Source organism: Dermacentor andersoni, chromosome 10 (assembly GCF_023375885.2).
Source record: "Dermacentor andersoni chromosome 10, qqDerAnde1_hic_scaffold, whole genome shotgun sequence".
Taxonomy (NCBI): Eukaryota; Metazoa; Arthropoda; class Arachnida; order Ixodida; family Ixodidae; genus Dermacentor; species Dermacentor andersoni.
In genome coordinates this window covers 62,525,900-62,551,891 of record NC_092823.1, presented here as the reverse complement: position 1 = coordinate 62,551,891, position 25,992 = coordinate 62,525,900, and the positions used below count along the sequence as shown (strand labels likewise).

The 25,992-nt window shown below is 44.5% G+C and overlaps 2 protein-coding genes across 2 annotated transcripts in view; both read right to left on the bottom strand.

The window, feature by feature from the left end:
- Positions 1-271: 271 nt before the first annotated feature.
- On the bottom strand, positions 272-23,434 carry LOC126543859 (uncharacterized). The gene is made up of 3 exons (XM_050190992.3): positions 22,100-23,434; positions 9,007-9,154; positions 272-809 (listed from the first exon to the last, which is right to left on the bottom strand). The coding sequence occupies exons 1-3, from the start codon at positions 22,215-22,217 to the stop codon at positions 437-439; spliced, it is 639 nt and encodes a 212-aa protein (XP_050046949.1). The 5' UTR covers positions 22,218-23,434; the 3' UTR covers positions 272-436.
- An 890-nt stretch (positions 23,435-24,324) lies between these two features.
- LOC126543458 (venom metalloproteinase antarease TserMP_A-like) overlaps positions 24,325-25,992 on the bottom strand; it is a 49,439-nt gene continuing 47,771 nt past the window's right edge. Inside the window, exon 13 of the mRNA XM_072284885.1 lies at positions 24,325-24,633. Within this exon, the coding sequence (XP_072140986.1) occupies positions 24,586-24,633 (48 nt within the window). The 3' untranslated portion in view covers positions 24,325-24,585. The remainder of the gene's footprint in view (positions 24,634-25,992) is intronic.

Sequence of the window (25,992 nt, the reverse complement as noted above, 5' to 3'; positions counted from 1 at the left end):
CCTGATTGGGAGATTACAAAAACCAAGACTCCCATAAACTCAGTCATTTCAGAGTCTGTAGCCACCGCTTCCTAGCTAAACCATTCACTACGCTAAGTACACTAACTCATAGGTACAGTGGGTAGCCTCGTCCTAAACGTAATTTCAGGTTGACAATTTTCTTCGCATCCTCATGTCCGGTCCACCAATGGCAATTTAATGCCAGTTTCTCGTTCTTATTCTATTTTTTCTTACGTCGAGTCTCTATTTGATTTCGCTGTCTTATCTATATTTACCTTCCGGCATCATTGACTAAGACCAGTGCAATATGTTTTATCTCTCGATACAGATCGCTGCCAGTCTTTTGACCCGGCACTGAGCTGGCAGTCCTTTCTGCGGTCGCTTTGATTCGCCGCCGTTTGCCGACTCGCCAAAGGCGCCGCGCTAAGCGGCCGGGTCACTCCACGCCGTGGGAGTTCTTCTCGTGCCTCCGGGCGCTCACGCGCTGAGTGAACATGTCGCCGCAGACTCGACACGCGTACGGCCTCTCTCCGGTGTGCGAGAGCATGTGCCTCTGCATCACGTCCTTCCTGGCGAAGCCCGCCCAGCACTCCGGACACAGGAAGTTCTCCGTCTCTCCCAAGTGCGTCCGCCGGTGGCGGGACAGGTGGGACGAGTTCGAGAAGCGGCGGCCGCAGTCCGGACACTCGTACCCCGTCCTGGCGTGGATCCTCACGTGGGAGGTGCGGGCGTTTCGGCGCGCGAAGCTCCTCTTGCAGATGTCGCACACGAAGGGTGCCTTCTCCTTGGTCTCTTCTTGGGAGGCCATCCTGTGAACGGACAAACTGATCCTCAGGAGAGACTCCAGGAGCAGGCCCCGACAATGTATACTATATCCGAAATCATCGTGCCAGCAAAAAGAGGTTATTTGTCTTGGAAACGGGGACGAAACTTCCGAAAATTTGAACCTCACATACATATGCCGATTGGGGTGTGTTCAGCAGGAGGCAGTCGCAGGGGGCTGTGCAAAGCACGGTTTAACGCAAACCATTCTCATGCGCCTCTTCCAGCGCTCTTACGTGTAAATTGGCGTTTTAGTGTGCCGACCCTGCAGTACAACATACAGTACAGTAGAAGGTACTCAGTGAAGAACTTAGCGACGATTACCATACCATAGAGGACCGTGCTTCAAATCCCGGTGCCGCGCAGTTCTCCACCGGAAAATTTAAAAAAAAAACCTTGTGCTGAGAAAATTGCACAAACAGGCCTGGAGTGCGGCCTGATCCCGGTGACCAGAACCGGTGACGCACTCTCTCACCAGAGCAGGATTGGCCACCCTAGTGCAGTACTTGGTCACAACCTCCTATATGAATACAACAATCAAACCCCGGCCCTCAGTCTCCAGCAGCCGCGAAGCAACTGACCACGGCGGCGGTCAGATCTGTCACGCAGCAGATGGTGCTAAGAATACCTGGCTCCGGACAGGCCGCCATTGGAATCTGAACCTGGCAACGTTTAACGTTAGAACGTTATCTGGTGAGGCGAGTCTAGCAGTGTTATTGGAGGAATTAGAGGGTAGTAAATGGGATATAATAGTGCTCAGTGAGGTTACGAGGACAAAAGAAGCATATACAGTGCTAAAAAGCGGGCACGTCCTGTGCTACCGGGGCTTAGCGGAGAGACGAGAACTAGGAGTCGGATTCCTGATTAATAAGGATATAGCTGGTAACATACAGGAATTCTACAGCATTAACGAGAGGGTGGCAGGTCTTGTTGTGAAACTTAATAAGAGGTACAAATTGAAGGTAGTACAAGTCTACGCCCCTACATCCAGTCATGATGACCACGAAGTCGAAAGCTTTTATGAAGACGTGGAATCGGCGATGGGTAAAGTCAAAACAAAATACACTACACTGATGGGCGACTTCAATGCCAGGCTAGGCAAGAAGCAGGCTGGAGACATGTCAGTGGGGGAATATGGCATAGGCTCTAGAGATAGCAGGGGAGAGTTATTAGTAGAGTTTGCAGAACAAAATAATATGCGGATAAAAAATACCTTTTCCCGCAAGCTGGTTAACCGAAAGTGGACGTGCAGGAGCCCGAATGGTGAGACTGGAAATGAAATCGACTTCATACTCTGCGCGAACCGTGGCATCATACAAGATGTAGACGTGCTCGGCAAGGTGCGCTGCAGTGACCATATGATGGTAACAACTCGAATTAGCCTTGACTTGAGGAGGGAACGGAAGAAACTGGTGCATAAGAAGTCGATCAATGAGTTGGCGGTAAGAGGGAAACTAGAGGAATTCCGGATAAAGCTACAGAACAGGTATTCGGCTTTAACTCAGGAAGAGGACCTCAGTGTTGAAGCGATGAACAATCTTATGGGCACCATTAAGGAGTGCGCAATAGAAGTCGGTGGTAACTCCGTTAGACAGGAGAGCAGTAAGCTATCGCAGGAGACGAAAGATCTGATCAAGAAACGCCAATGTATGAAAGCCTCTAACCCTACAGCTAGAATTGAACTGGCAGAACTTTCGAAGTTAATCAGCAAACGTAAGGCAGCTGACATAAGGAACTATAATATGGATAGAATTGAACAGGCTCACAGGAACGGAGGAAGCCTAAAAGCAGTGAAGAAGAAACTAGGAATAGGCAAGAATCAAATGTATGCATTAAGAGACAACGCCGTCAATATCGTTACTTATATGGATGAGATAGTTCAAGTGGCTGAGGAGTTCTATAGAGATTTATACTGTACCAGTAGCACCCACGACGATATTGTGAGAGAGAATAGTCTAGAGGAACTTGAAATCCCACAAGTAACGCCGGAAGAAGTAAAGAACGCCTTGCGAGCTATGCAAAGGGGGAAGGCAGCTGGGGAGGATCAGGTAACAGCAGATTTGTTCAAGGATGGTGGGAACATTGCCCTAGAAAGACTGGCCACCCTATATACACTATGCCTCATGACCTCGAACGAACCAGAATTTTGGAAGAACGCTAACATATTCCTAATCCATAAGAAAAGGAACGCCAAGACTTGCAAAATTATTGACCGATCAGTTTCCTGTCCGTTGCCTACAAAGTATTTAGTAAGGTAATCGCTAATAGAATCAGGAATACCTTAGACTTCTGTCAAGCAAAGGACCAAGCAGGATTCCGTAAAGGCTGCTCAACAATAGACCATATTCGCACTATCAATCAGGTGATAGAGAAATGTGCGGAATATAACCAACCCTTATATATAGCCTTCATTGATTACGAAAAAGCATTTGATTCAGTCGAAACCTCAGCAGTCATGAAGGCACTACGGAATCAGGGTGTAGATGAGCCATATGTAAAGACACTGGAAGATATCTATAGCGGTTCCACAGCCACCGTAATCCTCCACAAAGAAAGCAACAAAATCACAATAAAGAAAGGCGTCAGACAGGAAGGTACGATTTCTCCAATGCTATTCACAGCATGTTTACAGGAGGTATTCAGAGACCTGGAGTGGGAAGAATTGGGTATAAAAGTTGATGGAGAATACCTTAGCAACTTGCGATTCCCTGATGATATTGCCTGGCTTAGTAACTCAGGAGACCAATTGCAATGCATGCTCACTGACCTGGAGAGGCGAAGCAGAAAGGTGGGTCTGAAAATTAATCTGTAGAAAACTAAAGAAACGTTTAACAGTCTCGGAAGAAAACAGCAGTTTACGATAGGTAGCGAGGCACTGGAAGTGGTAAGGGAATACATCTACTTAGGGCAGGTAGTGACCACGGATCCGGATCATGAGACTAAAATAACCAGAAGAATAAGAATGGACTGGGGTGCGTTTGGCAGGCATTCTCAAATCATGAACAGCAGGTTGCCACTATCCCTCAAGAGAAAAGTGTATAGGAGCTGTGTGTTACCAGTACTCACGTATGGGGCAGAAACATGGAGGCTTACGAAAAGGGTTCTGCTGAAATTGAGGACGACGCAACCAGCTGTGGAAAGAAGAATGATGGGTGTAACGTTAAGGAATAAGAAATGAGCAGATTGGGTGAGGGAACAAAAGTGGGTAAATGACGTCTTAGTTGAAATCAAGAAAAAGAAATGGGCATGGGCCGGACATGTAATGAGGAGGGAAGATAACCGATGGTCATTAAGGGTCACGGACTGGATTCCAAGCGAAGGGAAGCGTAGCAGGGGGCGGCAGAAAGTTAGGTGGGCGGATGACATTAAGACGTTTGCAGGGACATGGCCACAATTAGTACATGACCGGGGTAGTTGGAGAAGTATGGGAGAGGCCTTTGCCCTGCAGTTGGCGTAACCAGGCTGATGATGACCATACTCCCTAAGACAATCCGTAGAGTAAAATATATATATACATATATATATGTATATATATTTATATAGATATATATATATATATATATATAGCGAGAGAGAGAGAGAGAGACAGGCAGACAGAGAGCAGAACGACGCAATGCATACATCGCAAGATCAGTACACGTTTGGTGGATAACACTCATTTGACACCCAAAATCCACCTGTTCCCAACCAAGCATGCTTCGCATTGTGCAGATGTCAACTTGTGCAGATGTCAATTTTAACAAAGTTTATATAAGATCGTGGCAAAAGCTTGCTATTGATTGGAACAAAGCCCATTTCTTCTGCTGTGTGAGGCGGTGGTATCGACATGTTTTGTGACAACTTATGCTAGACATATTCACTAACTAGGAACCTGAAGCGGCACAGAACTGAAGAAGGACTGGTGCGTAAAACAGTTATTACTGTATCCAATATTCGCGTCCATATGTTCGCTCAAACATCTATGAAGAGCTGTGAAACCGAGACTAATGAAGTCCGCAAAGGTCATCACATCACCGAATCTGGTGCTGGATATAAACAAAAGACATCAGAGTAGGTTTTCTTTATTTATGTAGTGTTGTGGTGGAAAAAAATACCACAAATGCATACATCATAACTTCTCCTGCAGCATCAAGAGAACTGACGCGGAACGAGGCCCTATGATGTCTCTCATCAGTTAGTACATGCTAGCTAGGTAATAGTAACTATAAAGTTAATGTTAGAACATTTCGATTTACGGGAAGACAACTTTTGTAAGTGATGGCGCTTATGTTATTTCGGCTCCACACATGCCGTTCAGCACAGCAGCGTAATATTCTCGTCCAGATATTGCCTGCCAAGTTATTGGTCTTAGTGTGGCCCGAAGAACTTGTGAGGCTTATAATATGCTAACTAATGGCCACGTAATCTGCTGCACAGCTCTTCCAGATAAGCACGAACACGGTGTACGATTTACAATTCATATGGACAGAGTAGGCAACATTGATGATTTCTATCTACAGCAATAATGAGAGGGTAGCAGTCGTTGTAATCAAGCTAAATAGGAGATGTAGAGAAAACGTAGGACAATCCCGCGCTCCCATCGTCAATTATAACGATGAAGAAATAGCACAGCTTTATGAAGATTTTGAATTAGCAATCAGGAGTATGCGAAACTCAGTATGCTGTAGTGAAGGACGACTTCAATGGAAAAGTGGCTAAAAACAGAATGGGGCACACCTAAATTTCAGCTAGTGTGCCGATTCTAGGAACAGTAGCGGAGATATTTTGGTTGAGTTCGAATAATTAATATCTTCTTCAGGAAGCACGCTAAGAGGAAGTTGACCTCCTGGAAAAGCCCGAATGGAGAAACTATCCTAGCAAAATGCAAGACGTAGCAGCAATAGGTAGGGTAAAGGGAGAAACCACATGTTAGCTAGGTCTAGGATGTCTCTCAATTTGATAGATAACGAATAAAATTATTGAAGAAGAAACAGTCCAACCTAGACGCAGTAAGGGTGAAGGCAGACGAATCGAGGCTCGTACTTGGAAACAAATATGAAGCTTTAGAACATAAAGATGAAGATAACATGGATGTAATGAAACCATAACTAGGATTAATTTAGAAACAGTAATTGAAGTGGGAAGTAAGGCACCAAGGAAACATGTAGATAAGCTCTTCCAAGTAACAAGTGGCCTAGCAAGGAAACCGCAATACATGTAATATTTCACTCGAGGCATAAGATGGAATTCAGAGAAGGGTCCAAACTGATCCACAAGAAGAAAGCAAGCGATATTCGAAGTTATAATGTGTGGAAAATTTGAGCACGCGGCAAAAAATTGCTGCAGCATGAAATCCATCAGAAGACAACGTGGAATAGGACAAGGCAAAATACGTGCAGTGAAAGATAAGCAATTTTGATGATATAGTAAAACCAGGCGAAAAATTATATAGTGACCTGAATGCACCCAGAGCTACCACGTTACCTTCATTCGAAGTAGTGATGAACAGGAATACAGAGGCTCATGATACCGGGTGTTTGGACGAACACTTTCAAATTTTTTAAAGCTTGCCTGCCATAGATATGACAATTCTAGTTCATGAGCTAGTCTACTACAAGAGGCGGTCATAACTTGCAAAAAAATGAAAGCATAATTGACTAATTAAGAAAAATTCACAACTTATGTTTCTAACTAATTGATGTGAGGCCCGTATTGCAATTTACAAATTCTAGCCGTGAAATTCGCAAGGAGCATCTGCTTGGGACGAATTCACAGGATGGCGCCAGTTTCGAGATATTATTTGCCGCATTTTACGGATAAATGCGTTGAGCGTTCCAGTTATTTTCTTAACAAAACGTCGAATCATGCATATCAGAACAAAAGCAACTGGAAGGCCAACTTATTACTCTGCGAAATTCGGGAATTAATATCTCGAAACTGGTGCCATCCCCAGACTTTGTTCCAACTGAATCCCCCTTGCGAACTCCATCAATATAGTTCGTAAATTGCAATATGGACCATAAGGTAATACTTAAAACTTAATTTGCAATATTTTTGTAGTTAACCAATTATGCATTGCAATGCTTTGTGCAAGTAGTCTCCGCGGCTTCCAGTAGACCACCTAGTCAACAGGAATTGCGCTACCTGCCACAGACAACGCTTAAGAATTTTTTGAAAGAGTTCGCTGAAACATTTAGTACATGTAGCGATGAAGTTCGAATGGTTTGCAAGATGACCCGGGAAATGGAGCAGGAGAAGATGGGTTAACAGTCTATTTGAAGAAGGAAGGAGGTTATATCATGTTTGAAAAGCTTGCGGCCTTTTATACGCAATTCCCTATGATTTTAAGTATACCAGAGAGCTGGAAGAATGCCGAACTTATAGTAATCCATAACAAAGGTGACGTTAAAGAATTGAAGCATTATAGGCCCATTAGTCTCAGTATTGTGTAAAATATTCATCAAGATAATTTTCCATAGAATCATGCAAACGCTTCTCATCAATCAACCAAGAGAACAGGCTGGCTTCCAAAAGGGCTTATCTGCTATGAATAAAATCTGTCGTCACTCAGATAATTCAGAAATGTGCAGACTACAATCAACCTCTCTATATCGCTTTCATAGATTATAAAACTGCCTTCGATTCAGTTGAGATACCAGTAGTCATGGAGGCATTGCGTAATGAACGAGTACATGAGGTATACATCAATATCTTCGGAAACATATACAAACATTTCACAGCTACGTTGGTCCACAGTAAGAAAAGCAGCAAATTGCCTATCAAGACATGGGCCAGGCAAAGACACAAAAATCTCTGCAATAGTAGTTATTTATGCTTAAATAAATCATTAATGCTATTAGACAGGAAAGGTTTTGTAATGAAGATCAACGGCGAATATCACAATATGCGTGTTTCATTTGCATAATTCTAGGTGATATTATCCTGTTATGCTACACTGGAGATGAATTGCAACAAATGATTGCGGTCCTTGAACCAAGAAATTATGACAATAATGTTGCAGATTATTTACGCAGAAAACAAAGGTAATGCTAAATATCCTTGTGATGGAACAAGAATTCATGATCGCCAGTCAGCCTCCAGATTCTTTGCAGGAATGTGTTCATCTAGGTAGATCACTCACAGGAGACCCTGATCATGCAAAGGGAATTTGGCGAAGAATAAAGCTGCGTTTGAGTGCATATGGCTGGCGTACCTAATCCTGGGTAGACTGTTACCACTGTTGTTGAATATGAAACTGTACTGTCATTGGATTGAACCAGTGCTAAAATATTCGACACAAGGTTTCAAGCTAACAAAGAAGCTCGAGAACAAATGAAGACAACGCAAAGAGCGATGGAACGTTAAATGGTATGCATAACGTTAGAAGACAAAAAGAGAGCGATGCGGATCAAAGCGCAAGCGTAGACAGTCGATATTCTACTAGACATAAGAGAACAAAATGAATCTGAGCATGTTATGTAAGGCGAAGGGTAGTTTAAGTGTAATCAATAAGAGTTACAGAATGGGTGCCTAGGGAAGGAACACAGTTGATGACGGCAGAAAATGAGGTGGGGCTGAAATGAGGAAATTTGCAGGCAGAAGTTGAAATGAGCTAGCGCAAGAGAGGAGTAATTCAATATCGCTGGGAGAGGCCTTGGTCCTGCAGTCGACATGAAAATAAGCTCATGATAATGATTATGATGGATGGAAGTCCATATACGTAAAGGTAAAGGCCATATACATCGCGTCTGGCTATGTAAACGCGTCACGAAAACTTTGCATCACATATGTTTCCACATAAGTATGTGATTTCCATACTTCTATGTGCAGCTTCTTAATTCTTGGCAAATTTTTGTGTCGAACAGGTGTTGGCACAAGCAAATCTGTACGTTTACTACAAAGGGTACCCTTTAAGCTGATTCGTTCTACGCCTGTCGTGTTGTGTGTTAGCATTTCGGCTACACTGCAGCACAGCCATGAGCTGCAGCGATGGTCAGCAAAAACAGGGAAGGTTCGAAAAGAGTCTCCGACGTCTAGACGCGTGAAATCTTTGGGTATTTTTCGACGGAATGAAGCTTTGCTGCACGATACCATTACTCCCACGAGTTCTTAGTGCCCACCTTCCAAGCAGAACAATAGTATTGTACGTGTGAATGCTCGCGCTTTCCTACCGAACGATGTTGGTCCGATTGCGCAACAGCTTACCCACTTTGCGATGACTGCTGCCCCTTTGCATTCCTTCGTGCGTGCCCGTAGCGTCGGTGCCTGTTCAGGAAGTCTCTCGTCGAGAAAGAAGCGGGGCACATGTCGCAGTTGAAAACCGAACTGGAAGTGCTAGGCACGATTTCTTCACCTGCAAAAGTGATGTGATTGAGGCCGGTCAGAAGGTTGCTTGTCAGCCCATACGAACAGGGTTCCTAAGGCTGCCAGTAAGAATTGCTGCTATCTTCCCCAGCCAGACTTACCACGCTCCGGGGATATTTCCACGGTAAACAAGAAGTAAGGATTCATTGATTTACGTAGGCGAACGCTGCAGAGAAGATAAGCTCGTGAAATAATTTTAATGAGTGCCACTAGCCGAGTAAGAGAACGCACACCGCCATACGACTCCTGCGATTAGCGGTAGGCAGCTGGATGCGCACCGTAATGGTGCAGCGAGCGTACTCCACATGAGAGCTCAACGGACGTTGGCTGGCCACGACTAATGTATTGAGGCTTTATCAGACTCAATCCGCTCGATAAGCCTCCATACAGGTAAGGCCACTGTCACCATTCGAGCAGATACAGCGGTTGGATGGTTCTAAACCGGCCGCTTGGTGAAGCTGAGAGATGAAGTTCAATGGAAATTCGTAAGTGTGTAGGTGAGTAGTACCAAAGTCCAACTGTTGAGCAAAAGAAGCGAGTGCGGATGGTGTTGTTTTAGTATTGAGTGATAATAAGAGGAGGTAGGTTGGGTTGCAGTTCATGTCGCGATGATTATCAGAGAGCTGATACACACACTGCCCCGAGTTCATATGAAAGACAGGCGTTAGACGCAGGGAACTTTGACACATACGAGGCACAGAAGCTGTGTGGTCAATTTTCGTTGCTTCGGAATATTCGCGCGGTGCTTCTTTTAGCACTGCCTGACTCTAATTTGCTGGGTTTATTTGGTGCTTATAATTTTGGAGTTTGCGACAAAGCAAACATTAGCAAACAGTTCCGAAGGATTTTTGCGCTCACTATGATTTATGGTTGATTCCACGCTGACGCTCGAAATAGGCTTTCTTTTGGTACAAGTATCGAAATACGATTAATAGGCCTTTTCCGGCACCTTGCAAACTGCGTTCCTTGACAGGCACGTCAAAATTTCTTTCTTCTAACGTTCCCTGCGTATTTAGTGCGGCAAACTACTAGGAGAGGTTTGGTCTTTTTGTTGATATAAACTAAAACAGTGCTCTGTGGTCTTTACATAGTGGTACTAAGATATGCGTGCGACACCATCATCATAAACTCTTCGTCATCCCATTGTCCTCGTCGTCGCGCTGTCCTGTTTATGCCATCGTCCTCATTTCAGTATCGTCATCACATTGCCGTGAGGCATGATATTAGGCCAGCTTCATCATTACATCGTCGTAATTTATTCTTCGTCGTTCTACTGTCATGCGTCAGCGTCATGATGTCGCCATCTAACCGCCTTGCTCATGGGCAACTTTAGGGGACGAGTGCCACAGGCAAAGTAGGACGATACAAGAGTAGGCCCTAAATAGCAGCAGCAACCGAAGTCTCGAAATTGCCACTAGAAACTGTACATAAACGCGAATTCAGAAACACGGTGCGTCACTGCGTTCTCCCGTATTCTTTTTCGAATTAGAAGACTTTTAATCTCCATCAAAAATACTGTAACTTATACACTTAGTCTCTGTAGCCACAAAAAAAAGAAGCAGCGTATTGAAACATGCAGCGTATTTCATTGTTTGTTGTAAGCATTTGCATTTTTGAAGCGACTTGTTTTAGCTTGTAGCACGTTAACTACATTTTTGTACTTTAGCTAGGCTTTCTGCGAGCAGCATAGGATCAGTTGAAGCTGCAGCCAGTCTCGTGATTGCTTTGATACTCAGGTACTTTGAATCGCTATTTTGGGCGTTATATATATATATATATATATATATATATATATATATATATATATATATATATATATATATATATATATATATATATATATATATATATATACATATATATATATATATATACATAGAGAGATGGTAAAAATAATGAGAATAAAAGTGGGTAAAAACAACTTGCCGTAGGTGGGGAATGATCTCACGTCTTACGCATGCGAGCATCGTACGCGTATTGCGAAGGCGCGGGACTGTTCCCCACATGCCACAAGTTGTTTTTTCATCCACATTCATTGCCATTAATTTATCATTTCATTAGTTTTCTTAGTAAGCACAACTAATTTCCCCTATGTAGTCTTCTCATGATTTATTCATAAGTGTGTCAACTAGGAACTTTACGCGCCCACGCTGAGTGCATACTGATATTCCCTTTATTGATTACTTCTCTCCACTTTGCGAGTTTCCGCAGAACTAATACCTCAAACTCTTGCCTTTGCTTCGAGTTGTCGACAAATTTGACTTCGCCCTTCCATCTGCTAGCCACCTGGTTAACTCAGATGGTAGAGTGGCGGCCCGGAAACGCGGTGGTCCCGGGTCTGAGTCCCGGACCAGGTCAAATTTTTCGTCAACTGCGAGGCTTTCCTTTCGAAGAACCTGTATGGGTTTGCTTTGTAGCAATTGCTACGAACGGGTGCATGTCTTATTTTCCATTTATTAATTACTTCTCTCCACCTTGCTGGTTCCCGCTTAACCATTACCTCAAACTGGCCCAATGTGAGATGCAAATGGCTGTGGTTTTTCAAGGTTTAAATTACTGCGCGACTACAGGAGGTTATAAAAATTGCAGTCAGCTAAATACTTAGATTACTTCGCGCCATAGATGAGGCTAAGGAAGCGGATCCGCGTGAAATAATAAATCTTCCAACCAGTACTGGATCCCGTCCACTCAACAGGACCAATTTCTGGATTTGTATATTTCAGCTGTGCAGTGTGACACACTGCAGGCCACGCATATTTTTCAAAAAAGGCTTGTCTCTTCACGAACGAAATGCAATCGAAGAATTGTAGAAACGCTGCGATATTGTTATTAAGACCCCAAACAAACGAGGAGCTATAATAGTTATGAAGGAGACTCAATACGCCAAGGAGAGGCAGTTACCTAATTACAGATTCTACAAGAGGCTTAGCGACAATCCAACTGACGTTTTTGAAAAGAATTGCTTCGCACTCCATCACTTGCGTAATAGAGATGATAAACTCGCCAACAAAGCAATACACTCGCTAGTCCTTCGCAGTCCGATCCCAGAAAGGTTCTACTTACGAACCAAAACACACAAAAAACCTCGGTCACCCTATTGTGCGAGGCGTTCGAACTGTCACCGAACGACTTTCAAGCTATGTAGGCAGGCTTATTTATAGGATCCACCCGCTGCGGTTCCTTAGTGGGCTGCTAAGCACGAGGTAGCGGGATCAAATCCCGGCCGCGGCGGCCGCATTTCGATGTCGGCGAACTGCGAAAACACCCATGTACTTCGATTTAATTGCACGTTAAAGAACCCCAGGTGGACCAAATTCCCGGGGTTCCCTCCTACGAGGTGCCCCATAAACAAATCGTGGTTTTGGAACGTAAAACCCTATCGTATAATATTAATTATTGGGATCCCTTCTACTTTGCTTAAGGGCATCTCCTATACTTAGCCGATATTAGTAACATTGACATCCGCTTTGGCTCATTCCTGGTTACGCTAGATGTTGCCTCCCTTTATACTAACATTTATCACAGCGACGGCATACGATAACTCATTAACGCGTATAATGACTCATCTTTCACAAATCTGTTGATAGCTCGATCTACATTAGCCATGCTGTTGAAATTCATCCTGCACCTCAAAAATTCTTAATTTCACGACGTACACTTTGTACAGATGAGTGGTCCTTCAATAGGCACCTAAACAAGTACCAGTTATGCTAATATATTTACACAACTAGGAAGTGAATTCATTTCAACGCGTGAACTAAAGCCGTACTGCTAAAAAAGCTAGCTCATCAGCCATCTATATGAAGCTACAAATGTGTTCTCACCTGGCACAGCTGGCAGGCGGGAATTCTGACTTTCATTGCGGACTTCAATGAGTTTCAGCCTAAAACAGTCATGACATACCAACTCGCCCAAACTGCCATGCAATCTATCTGTTTTCAGCACGTCACCGTGTCCATGTGCGGCAAGAAACTAAGCTCTACAAATTCTGGCTTTCATTGCGGACTGCACTGAGTTTCAACCATCCATTTCGTTATTGCGATCTATCTGTTTCAGCACATCACCGTGTCCATGTGCGGCTAGAAACTAAGCGTTAAAGTTTATAAAAAAGCTGCTGATATTCACCTTGCATAGGCGCCGACTACGAGGGGGAAGGAGGGGGGCTCCGGGGCCCGAGCCCCCTCTGGCGTGTTTTGGAGAAGACGGCGCTCAGACCCTTCCCCCCAGGGTGACGCCAAAGCCCCTCCCCTCCCCCCCCCCCCCCCCCACACACACGCTAAGTGTCATTACCAGAGCGTTGTCACCCACATCATTTGAGGTTTCCTTTCATTTCCTCGACCTTTTCACTTGAAATTATATTGCGGCGAATAGCTTACTGCATCAGTGTTGGTGCGGGCGTACACAGATTTCAATCCATACTGTCGCTTTATTTCTGCAAATTCTAACGATAGGCGGGCACGCGCATTAGAAGCACTAGCGCGGGCTGCCTCATTCGTATTTTCTCCCACCATCATTGTTTTAAGTTTACACTGTAAATACACACAATGTATTTAAATATCACACAGGCCAAATTTTATTATATTTGTGAAAGAGATGAAGGTGGCCAGTTTAAAATTATTTCTAAAGGTATGGATAGTCTATGCCTAGAGAATGAATATGTAGTGGTATGTCCACCACGCTTGAAATTGTTTGCGCGCTTTCTTGACCATGAGAAAAACCTATAGGCTTCAGTGACCCCTTCAGCCGTCTTTTATGAATATTTTACGCCACGTCGCAAGATGAGTTCTTCGCACACCCGACACAGGTGCGCACGTTTCACCCCAAGCAGTTTTCTGGTTGCTGATGTGTCATTTTATTGTATTTAATCTAAGACGAGTGATGTTCACGAATTAATGCTGTCGCATTGCTGGTGAAACGCGTGTGAATATCTTTATTATTGCGCTTTTTTGTGAACCCTGATTTGTAGTATATTTTTTCTCTGTTACATTTGTTGTCCTGCGAACCTTTTGTTACAAACATCCCAGGGTGCACTTTTGCATATTTCCCCACGTTCGAGATGTTTATCCTTAACCTGCTCAATAACGCTGCAAGTTACTTCACCACACGCTTCTATCATGTAAGCAACGATAGAAATTGAATGAAAAAGTGAATGACGCCTTTTTTGGAAGACAAAAGTCTTCCAAAAAAGGAAGACAGATGTCAAAAGTTTTTATGGGTGCACTTTCCGTGAACTCACTTTTAGCCTGCATCGCGTCAACATGGTATCGATTGACATGACTCTGCAAGCGTGTCCCATCACGAAGCCTTGCTTTCGATGCCGTGAAATGTAATGACGTATACTTGCGCAAGCAAGTGTAAGACTCTCCCTGGTTTTTAAAGTTCTGCCCCTAGTACACTTTTCTTTTTATGGTGCGTAATCGAGCCATTCTCGAAGAAGCAGATAAGTACATAGTTGTACGTCATTGCAGCTAATTTCACGGGAACGCCTAGGTCCAAATCCTTAATCTGTTAGCAAGATTAGCGTTCCTACCTCGTTAGGAGCGATGTAATCGCTTCGTTTCTTGCGTATGTAATTTATGTGAAAGCCATCAGCTTCGCGACTGAGGAAGAAGAGAACGCTCATTTTAATACACACACATGGAACTAGAAAAAGGCTTAGTCACATTTGAATAATAACGCTAACGATCACAAATTTATCTATCTTGCTTCTACGAGTGCTTCGCTACGGATCCTTCAAATGAAAAGCGCAGGCATCGATAACAGATTGCCTATACCTATATCTCGAATGTCTCTGCATAAAGAAAGCGCAAAAGCGGGAAATAACGTGGTTCAGTAAATAGTTACAACACTCTTAACTACTCAGGGAAATTCAAAGCCGTTCCATACGTTGTACTTAACATGGCTTCCTTTTCCACCAAAATACAAGCATGCTCGAATGGAGAGTTACCTCGAGACATAGGGAAGCATAGGTGGCAATGGCGCTATCTCACGTTTAAACTCATTAAGAAATATTTCTCGGAGGCTGTATTTGATTCACATGTATTCCCCTTCCCATAGAAGTTTCTCATAGCGTTCTCCTTATGGTGGCTAATCTAAGGTCGGTGGTAATTGTAGTCATGCCCAGCCAGCGAGTGGAAATTCTTTGCACCACTCGTAAAGTAGTTTTAACTCTTAGGAGCACTCGTAAACAAAATTTATTCTACAGCCTTCAATTACCAGGAAGGCTTTAACCTTTGCTATACGCATAAATAACAACGTGTCAGTGATTTTTCGCCTAGTATAAGTTTTCTGTGACACAGAGCTCCTCGTGCAAGGAAATTAGAAAGAATACCTGTAAGATCAGACAAAAGGCCGTTCACTGCCACTTGAGGTCAAACGGGTTGCCTAAGGACAAAAAAAAAAATTTACTCCGGAACTCCACTCACGATGACTGTCGATAGCGATGCGGTTAGCATACGATCAACCTAGCGAAATGCCATATTTCTGAAGTCACCTTTATGTGCCAGATGCAGTGAGAATTCGGAGACATCCGTTGATTCGACTACATGGGACATACTCCGGTATCTTCCCGCTTTGCCTATGGCATTCGATTGCCAAGGTCGTCCATGAGCATGGCGGCATAGCGGCGAGTGCCTGACGCTAGCTCGGTGTCAATGATGGAATGGCGAAGAATAAGTTACGTCAGTGTAAGGGTGAAGGCGGTATGACGGCGATGACCTAATTGCAATGAGATGACGAGTCTGAAATGATGACGATGGCCTAATCGCCCCAGCGTGATGACGATTACATGAGGACCATGCGAAGACAGCAGGTTATGGAAAACGATGAGGGTATGAAGATAACGAGTAAAAAAGCTGGAATGAAGACGATGCCACGACTATGGGGCATGGCAAGGGTGCTATGACAACAGATGCAAGATAGCGACTGCCTGACGACTAGGTAACTAGGGCGATGACATAACAAAGACAGCATAATCAGTATTGAATGATGACAGCCTGAATCCAATAGAATTGCGTAACGACGACAATGAGGTGACCTACATAGGTGGTGACGATGCTAAAGTGAGAGTGCCTTCACGGTATGGTCGACAATGATACGGCGGCGACTGTGTGATAACGGCGATGTGACGACGACAGCATGATGTTTGTTTAAAACCGAAGTTAGAATGACGACAATGTGAGGAGCATCGAACTCTGGTATGGCCATTATTGCATGACGACGATGCAATGACGACAATGGCATAACTGCAGTGTGAGGGCAGCGGCGTGCGACAACTGTATCACAAAATCAGTATGACAGTAATAGAATGTCGGCGATGGGGTAACAACGACGCATGACGAACGTCGGGTGACGAAGCTGGAGTGATGTTCACACAAAAAAGTGATGGTATGGCGACGGCGGCATGACAACGAGTGCACGATCGCGACTGTCTGTCGACGAAGAAGAGCAACGGTGGCATGACAACGGCGCCATAATTACGGGTGAATGACGACATATAGCACAATTACGATAGAATGTTCACGATAACGTAGTCGCCTCGATAAAAGTATGAAGGAGGTACAGAAATGACACCATGATGACCATCAGATGAAGTTACAGAAGTGATGACCACAGACAAACGACATATCATGATGGCGGCATGACGACAATAGCAAGACGATGATTGTGCGAGGACTATGGCGTGATGAGACTCGTATGTGGAAGTTAGGACGACGACGATGGAATGACCACGACAGCAACACGAACAATGGTAAGACAATGAATCCATGACGACGACTCTATAAGGATGACATAATGACGACGATGACATGACAGTTGTATAAGGACCAAGGGATGACTTGAGGACTGTAGCAAGAAGCCTGTACGACCACGATGGCACGACGAGAGTCGGATGACGAAGCTTGAGTGATGACCATGGAACGATGACGACGGCATCACGACCGTCGTGTGACAACGAATGCAAAATGGCTGTGCGACGACGATCGCGTGGCAACGATGGCTTCAAAAAAGTTGGATGGAAAAGCCGTAGTGATAATGAAATTATCAACGTTATCACGGTCACGAGCACATACCTAGCGGCCTAAGCTATTATACACCTTGGTCCACTGATTCGGTTTATAAGGTGTGCCTACGATGGCATGACCGTAGTGAAATGCTGAAGCTGGAATTACGATGATGGAAAAACCACTATGACTTCACAGCACGACCACATGATTAGTGCCCTGCGCTGGTAGACAACTTGAGCCACTCGGTTGGCGTAAGAGGATGGATGGATGGATAGATAGATAGATAGATAGATAGATAGATAGATAGATAGATAGATAGATAGATAGATAGATAGATAGATAGAGATAGATAGATAGATAGATAGATAGATAGATAGATAGATAGATAGATAGATAGATAGATAGATAGATAGATAGATAGATAGATAGATAGATAGATAGATAGATAGATAGATAGATAGATCCTGTTCAAAATTGCAGAGTTAGGCTGATGACTGATTGCCTTATTACACCGACTCGGATCTATAGAAGGCGGTGACGCAATGCGGTATTGTATCGCGTCTTTAACGGCGTTGTATTGAAGAGACACGAAGCACAATAACAGAGAAACAAAGGCAGATAACGGGAAAGCACGATCGCAACCAGCCTGTTAAGGAATACTAATAACGAGTTAGTCATGCTTTGTCTCAATACATCTCTATACCAGTCACCAGTGTACACGTTGTCATGCTTTGTTCAGAACCCATGAAAAAATACCATGAATCACCTAGACCATATTACCGTTTCGCGCATCGTGCTTGTTTTTTGTGAACTGCTTCAGAAGCACTGAGCGAATATTTATGAATCCCTAGCCCGTAGCAGACACGTGCAGAAAGGAGGCGTGGTGCAAGCGAAAGCGGAGAGACTCGTTTGCTGTCTGGTGTAGATAAGGGACAACCTACCAAAAGGAATTTGTTTCTGTCTCCTGTACAGCCTCACGGATTTCTTTTCCTATAATTGCGCAAGCGTTGATTGCATGAAATGACAGCCCCTCATAAGGGCGCGAAACAGCTAGATTTTCGACGGTAGGCGCAAATGCTTAAAAACACTGTCCAGTGCGCGCGTTGCTTGCGGCGCTGTTTACTTCAGCAGCGCGCACACGCTGCCTTTCTTATCCGTGCGACCTCATCGTTCACGACGACACCTTGTGTGTGCTCATGTGTGTGCTCAAATTGCGCATCTTGGTGATGCACGTGTTCCGTAGAACGCCGGCTTTATGCAAAAAGGAAAACGCAGATAACCTGGGCAAGGGCATGTGGCCCCCTAGAAGTGAGCAACGTATTGGACTGCTCTCTGCGCGCATGTTTGCACTGTCACCGATCACGGCTCTCCTTGTCGTTCAGGGTGCCCCCTAGGCCTCGCGCGATTTCTTCTTTATGGGGCTTTACGTGCCGAAACCACTTTCTGATTATGAGGCACGCCGTAGCGGAGGACTCCGGAAATTTCGACCACCTGAGGTTCTTTAACGTGCACCTAAATCTAAGTACGCGGGTGTTTTCGCATTTCGCCCCCATCGAAATGCGGCCGCCGTGCCCGGGATTCGATCCCGCGACCTCGTGCTGAGCAGCCTAACACCTTAATCACTGAGCAACCACGGCGGGTACCTCGCGCGATTTATTAAAAATATAATATAATTGCTTACGCTGATTGCAGGCAACTAAGGCAAGACAAAGAAATTATAAAAAGAAAAGAGTGACGCAGTGCCTAGGAATGACAATGGGAAAGAATATTCGCGTTCCTGAGCAACGTGAATGAAAACGTCTTCAAACGCGCAAATTATGCAGTTTTTACGTCAGCTCATCGAGCAGACGCCACCGGCGGCCTCACAGCAATGGCACAGCAGTCTATTTCGCTCAAGTGCTGAAAATGGCCACGATTCGAAGGCACCTCATCCAAACTTTGACGGTAGTGAACGCATGAATCAGTGCAACTGCGATAGCATTTATATGATCAGTCGAGGCGCTTTAGCGTGTTTGAACAAATAAGTATATGGCAAAGACGTGTTCTGTGAGTACAGCTGAAGGAGCACACCGTGCCTTCGGTCATCGCTGTGCTGGCAAGGTATCGGTGGTGCTCGTGCGATATACGTGTGGAGAGTTAAAACGCTGAGAGGCGAAAGATGCACCAGGGTTGATTCAAATGGGTCGTGAAGCTTCGACCGCAAAGCGGTGCAAAACCAGATGCCATTGATGTCGCCAATGCGGTTATGGGAGCAGCGATCGAAGAGCGACTAGGTGAAAAGTGCACAGACATTTGTAAATAAATATGTTTAAATAAAATCAACACTCAGCCTAAATTCATTCAGCGTGAATAAATTTGTTAATAAAGTTTACATACATATCGTAAGCAAAAAATAACAATAAATACTCTCCTTTTAACACCCGCTAAGAAAAGGAGGCGTTAACACCGCCATCGATTGAAATACAAATGCAGCTGTTGTAGTGTACAGAATGCTGTGCTCGTTAATTCAACTGCTACTCTAATGTGAAAACGTTGTATACCTTTTCTGTGATGTCTTTTTTTCTCACCTCGCCGCTCCAGCGCGGACTACTTCGAGCGCCGCCTTTAGCAGACTGCCCCTTTTTTCTCCCATGAAGTAAGCACATATCTTGGCCTGTGTGCATCCACGAAGTGTGCACTCTACAATCGAGTGTTGGGAAACATGTATGAGGAACCACTGCTCGCTGTGCATAGTGCTGCGTCTAGTGGTTTACATAGGATGCCATTCTTACAAGGCATCACTGGACCGCATCATGGACACTTGTCTATTATCCATGATTATGCAAGAAATAAAGACATAGTAGTTGCATAAATTTCGATCGATTTTAGCTGCATTTGAACCACACATACCTGTCAATAGAACACCCCAAGACAATCAGCCGTTCCCTGATGAGGGTATGACACCTGACATCCCTTATTGTCGTGCACGTGTTAGCAGATCGTCCACTCGCGCATGGTAGCCAAATTAGTGCGACTATGATTATGCAATGCGTACATGCCCAAAAGAAACCACCGGCAGATGCAATCGTACTGCATTCTGTAACCGGTATCTATTCTCTGGAATAGAAAAAAATGCATGCATAAATGGTAATCAGTTCACTTGGGTGGTACCCCTACATCTAGGATAAATACGTACCGAAACACCATGAAAGAGTGTGAATAGCAGTCACAGCATCCTACCACCGCCTTAGGCGAGCTGCCAGCGCCACTGTTCTCTAATGTTTCATGTACACTTGCACTCGCACCATTTTCTACTATTGTGGACAGTTAAAACGCAAGCACGGGAACGCTTTGCCGATCGTGCAGCCGCTGGGTACAGCGAGGTCGAGCAATGCAGCTACGTGTTGCACTGTAATCTGCTGATCAGCAAGCTTTTGTAAACTTGTATGCCAACACTACTACTGGAACGCCACGTGCATCGGCGCCTTTTCAGTTGTGGCTGTGAAGGCAGCGATACGACTTCTTCATCATCATCATCATCATCATCATCATCGTCGTCATCGTCATCATCATCATCATCAGCCTGGTTACGCCCACTGCAGGGCAAAGGCCTCTCCCATACTTGTCCAACAACCCCGGTCATGTACTAATTGTGGCCATGTCGTCCCTGCAAACTTCTTAATCTCATCCGCCCACCTAACTTTCTGCCGCCCCCTGCTACGCTTCCCTTCCCTTGGAATCTAGGCCGTAACTCTTAATGACCATCGGTTATCTTCCCTCCTCATTACATGTCCTGCCCATGCCCCATTTCTTTTTCTTGATTTCAACTAAGATGTCAATAACTCGCGTTTGTTCCCTCACCCAATCTGCTCTTTTCTTATGCCTTAATGTTACACCCATCATTCTTCTTTCCATAGCTCGTTTTCATACGACTTGTCACGACTTTATGCTTCGGTCGCCTTTCCATTGCTGCTCACATAATATGCATAATATGCTGCTCACACTTGAACCATGCAGACTAACCGCGAACCCTAACAGCGCGTTATTCGCTTGCTTAGATTAGGAAAATGTTGAAAAAAGTAAGTAGTTTACTCAAGTAGTCGTGCGAATTATTAACGCAAATTTCACAATGTCTGAGTTATTCTATACAACGAATGTAGTTTTCGAACATGTGTCGCGGTAGAAAAATTTAAGGATGGAGGAGTCGGTATATTCGGTGGTTTCAAGAGATAACGCGATACAGCTTTTTGGAAATAAGATTGCTATAAAACCCATCGGGAGGCATCGCTAGATAGTCGGGACTCTGGTGTTCAATGCACCGAAAGTAACACGTGGGCACCGGCGACACTGTAGGATAGCGCTTCTGAATGCATTAAACACCTAGGAATCGTGAATGTGCACACATTTTTTAAGAATACACTAATCAACATAAAATAATGTATGGTAGCAAATGGTATACTTATGTACTTAATGGTGGACATTGTTTGCTTGGTAAAGTGTACTCTTTGTGTATTTGATTACTTCATATTATGTGACTTTTCCGGTTCTTACGTAAATATGACTGGTTTTCTTTTCAATATCTTTTTTGTTCCCTACACTGCAAATTCCTAGAAATTCTACCGTGTTTTTTACTCTTGCAATGTGTTTTCGCACCTCCCCTCTGCAATGTACAACCATGTGCCTTGAGGGTCTCACAAATAAAAATAAAGAAATGACAATAAGTGCGCAGAACCACGTATTTTTTCCCCTTTTTTGCGCCTTGCCTGACGCTCAGTGACACCGCGGCAGCCAAGACAAAAACTGTTGAAATCGCGCTCATCGTTACGTTATCCACAGAGTGGTCGCTCCGCAAACAGTATTCGTAATGTGTGCAAACATAAGAGACGCGCCCATGAAACGCGCCCGGTAGGGGCTATACCTAAGGGGAAAAGAAACCACCATACACTTACTTGTTTCGATGGTCACGCTGCATGTGTCCGTCACAGCAATGCAAGAGATGTCGGAGTGGCTGGTCTCCTTGTCCGATAGACGCCGGCGCAGCTCGGGCGAACCTTGCACGGATGACATGCTGACATGCGTGAGATTGCGGACCTGCTGCCTCCTCCTGTTCCAGCGCCCAGCGGATGGATATCTTCTTCTTCCTCACCGATCGTGGAATCCGGCCTCGGTAAGACATCTCTCATAGCTGTGCTTTTTCTTCTTTTGCATATATTTTCTTGGTTCTTTTACATGCTCCCATTTGTCGATACTTGTCACCATTGAGGGACATTGTCATCATTATCATAGATGCTGTGCAGTATAATTAAACGTGCTGCTGCCTGGATTCCCCGCTGGAAAATTATTCGCAGGTACAATCTGGAGTCGGGTCGCGTCTGACCAGGGTTTTCTGTTGTGTAATTAAAATAATCTAAATTGTACAGTTCTTTGTAATCGTCCTTTTGAACCAGTAAGACCATTTGTACTTTTACTACTTCTAACGCAGCAGAAATGCGAAAGCTATTATGGGGTATTATTTATCATTCGAACGTAAGTTGCAATAATTTCCAACTATTTACAGCCCTTCATCGTTATCGCAATTAATATGTGACAGACTAAACTTCAACTATATTAAAAACCAATAACTGCTATCGCGGAAATTTTATACTAACTACAGTTACCCGCGTACCTTTTTCAGAGCCGCAATAATGTATCGATTCCTTGCGCTTTTTTCCTTGTCATTCTTATCAACTACTGTTCACGATCGGCTCGTCTTATCGATAACGGAAGCTGGGGTTCAGTCTGATCACTGAAGAAGCTCAAGAAGCTCAAATCGCAGCGGGAACGCTAAAGCTACAAAATGGTGGCCCTGGTGAATTTTGAAGTTTTCTTAAATACTCGCGCCTCTAATGCGTGTCTCTCGTTTAAAGCGAAGGATGCTATGTCTCACGATTTGCTCGGAAACGCTGAATACGCAATGCAGGAAAGCCAACTTACACCATCTGCGTAGAACACTGCAGAAATTTACATTCGCAGTACCGCACCAGCGTCAACTGGCCGGCCACTCAGTACCTTCACTGGAACCAAACTTCACTGGAACCAAAAGTTGCGCCTCATAGGCATGACACCACCCCTGTCGCAATTAACTGAGCTTCCCTGCTTTTCGGATACAGGAAGTGCGCGTGAACAAAGGTTCGTCTTAGGATCAGCAAAAAAAAAAAAAAATCAATGCGCCTTTCTTCAAGAAAGATGGTTGAACGCCACGCTACCCAGACGGAACTGTACATATGTGCATTGCATTACGCGCTTCAGGCGATGTTCATGTTTTAGCAAGTTCAACTGAATGAGTAATGCGTGAAAATTTCGAGTCTGCGTTTGGTGGCAATGTTTGCATGGTTTTCTGGGTGATCTCAGAATTTGAAGCAAGGGACAAGCACAAGAAAAAACAATATACAAACCAAGAAGGCCAATTCTCTTCATACTCTTCATCATGTACGCATCCGGTTATTTCTAAACTCTGTCAGAAATAGTGTTCAGTATATATTAAACTCAGGCATTCTCTGTTTCTGGAGCTTCATGTGGTCTGTCCATATCTTTTTATGGAGCTTAATATGAAGCGCAATGATCCCAAATAGCTCCTGAGTAGCATGATACAAATAAATATCAAGGAATTGCTCATAAATTTTTTAGCACGAAGGAATGTATTAACAAGCTGTCGACGTACCATCCTACGTCAAAATTCCATGTGATTCTTGAATGGCTAAGTAAACTTTTGAGGCCAGGTTATTTGCAGCACCTGTGCCCCACAATACAGGCATCCTTGATTGTCTTTACGTAGTCACTAAATATAAAGGATGTGCGCGTTTATAGGCAAATTCCCTGGAGCAAGTACACATTAGTGGTGGCCGACGAGGCGATAAAAAACGTCGACTTCTATCGGAGAAGCGCACAGCAACAAAACATTGTTTTGCCAATTCGCTACCATGGCTGTGCACCAGGCAAGCGCTAGTTCAGATGGCTCTGGTACTTGACGTCTCATTCCTGGCTATGACTGGGGCTGTAACACCTGACAGGATTCTGCTAGAGATACTTTAAAAATAATCAGGTAAATGCAACGCCTTCGCATTTGCTGATGTCTGTCGGTAACCGGCATACCTGTACTCCTGGTACAATTTTGTGTTAGTGTAAACCAGTCGTACCTCGTTATTATTCTTTTTTATTCACGGTGATACCACACAGTCAATAAGAAAAAAAAACTGTCCAATTGAAGCTCTGGTTAGGTGGAAAGGAAAGGGCATATTATTATGCAACTGATGTGAACGTATTCGTGCAAGTGATAAGAAAGAGGTGACTTAAGTAAAGGTGAACAAAATATAGCATCAGACCAAGGAAAGAAAACAAAAGCACTTTAATCGTTTCCCTGAAAAACTTGACACAAGCTTTACACCTATATGGGCTTTCACTCCTGAGGCCACGTGTGCTTTCCACAGACTGCTCTTCTACATGTCTGAAATAAAACGTGAAATAAAAAAATCACTTGAGGCTAACAGTGAACATGACCTACTGTGAATACATAAGAAATCATGACAATAACTTCAGCTCCGGCTATATTAGAAGAAATGCATTTTAACTTAGCTGTGAAGAATACGTCACTTTCTTGTAGGTAATTCTTTTCTAAACGGCAGTCAAAATACTGCATGTGCAAATGACATCCTAGAACAATTAGAAAGGTTGCATTTAACAACTTAATACTGGTAAGCGCAATTCTAAGACTGGACAGAAGATTGACACAGAAACTCAGGACGAGCGCAAACTCGCAACTAAATTTTGTTCTGAAGACCTCGCCTACTTAAGTAGATAGCAGACCCGGATCGCGCAAGCGCACTGCCCATCATGTCAACCAATTCATCATATTGCTACGGTACAGTATTTGCGATGACGAAGAGGCGAGCAGTGTGAAGATGACGACGACGATGAGAGGCTACCGCGGGCTGCTGCCTTTTGGCCAAGTGCGGCGTATTTCCTTGAAAATATACTTGTATATAGCTTTTCGTCGGCGTCTTTCTACGTAACATATGTGCTGGCGTTGGACGTTCCCTCTACCTGGTCACGGAGCTTCGCAGGGGACGGTACGTCGAGCCTTCCTTCATGGCTCCCGGCGATTACAACTCGACTTAGCCACCTCCGACACCTTCTGCCACTGTGACGACCTACATCGCTCTCCCCGCTCCTCGTGATCCTGGCGTATTCTCGGGCATAGATGGTGAAGACGTCGAGGACTGGATGAGCCTGTACGAACACGTCAGCCGTAATAACCGGTGGGGACCTATTATCATGCTCGCCAACGTAGTCTTTTACCTCAGTGGCACACCTCGAGTTTGGTTTGGGAATCACGAAGATGAGCTCACCAGTTGGGACTCGCTCAAACAAAAGCTCCGAGACTTGTTCGGAGACCCTACAGTCACCAACTTGCCGCACAGAAGGCGTTATCCGGCCGTGTGCACACGTCAACAGAGCCCTACGTCACGTACATTCAGGACGTCTTGGCTCTGTGCAACAAAGCTGACGCACACATGACTGAGTCAAACACGGTTTCCCACATCCTCAAAGGCATTGCCGATGACGCCTTCAACTTGCCCGTTTTCAACAACGTGGCGACGGTGGATGCAGTTATAAAAGAGTGCCGCCACCTGGAACTGGTTAAAAGGCGACGTATCGACCAGCAGTTTGCCCGTCTGCCCAACACCCTAGCGACATCTTCGTGTACCGAGGCTCCTCGTCCCGACAACACTGGCGATGTTACCAGGATCGTACGGCGTGAAATCGAGGCCGCATATCCGGTTGCCTGCGACTCCAGCTCCTCCAA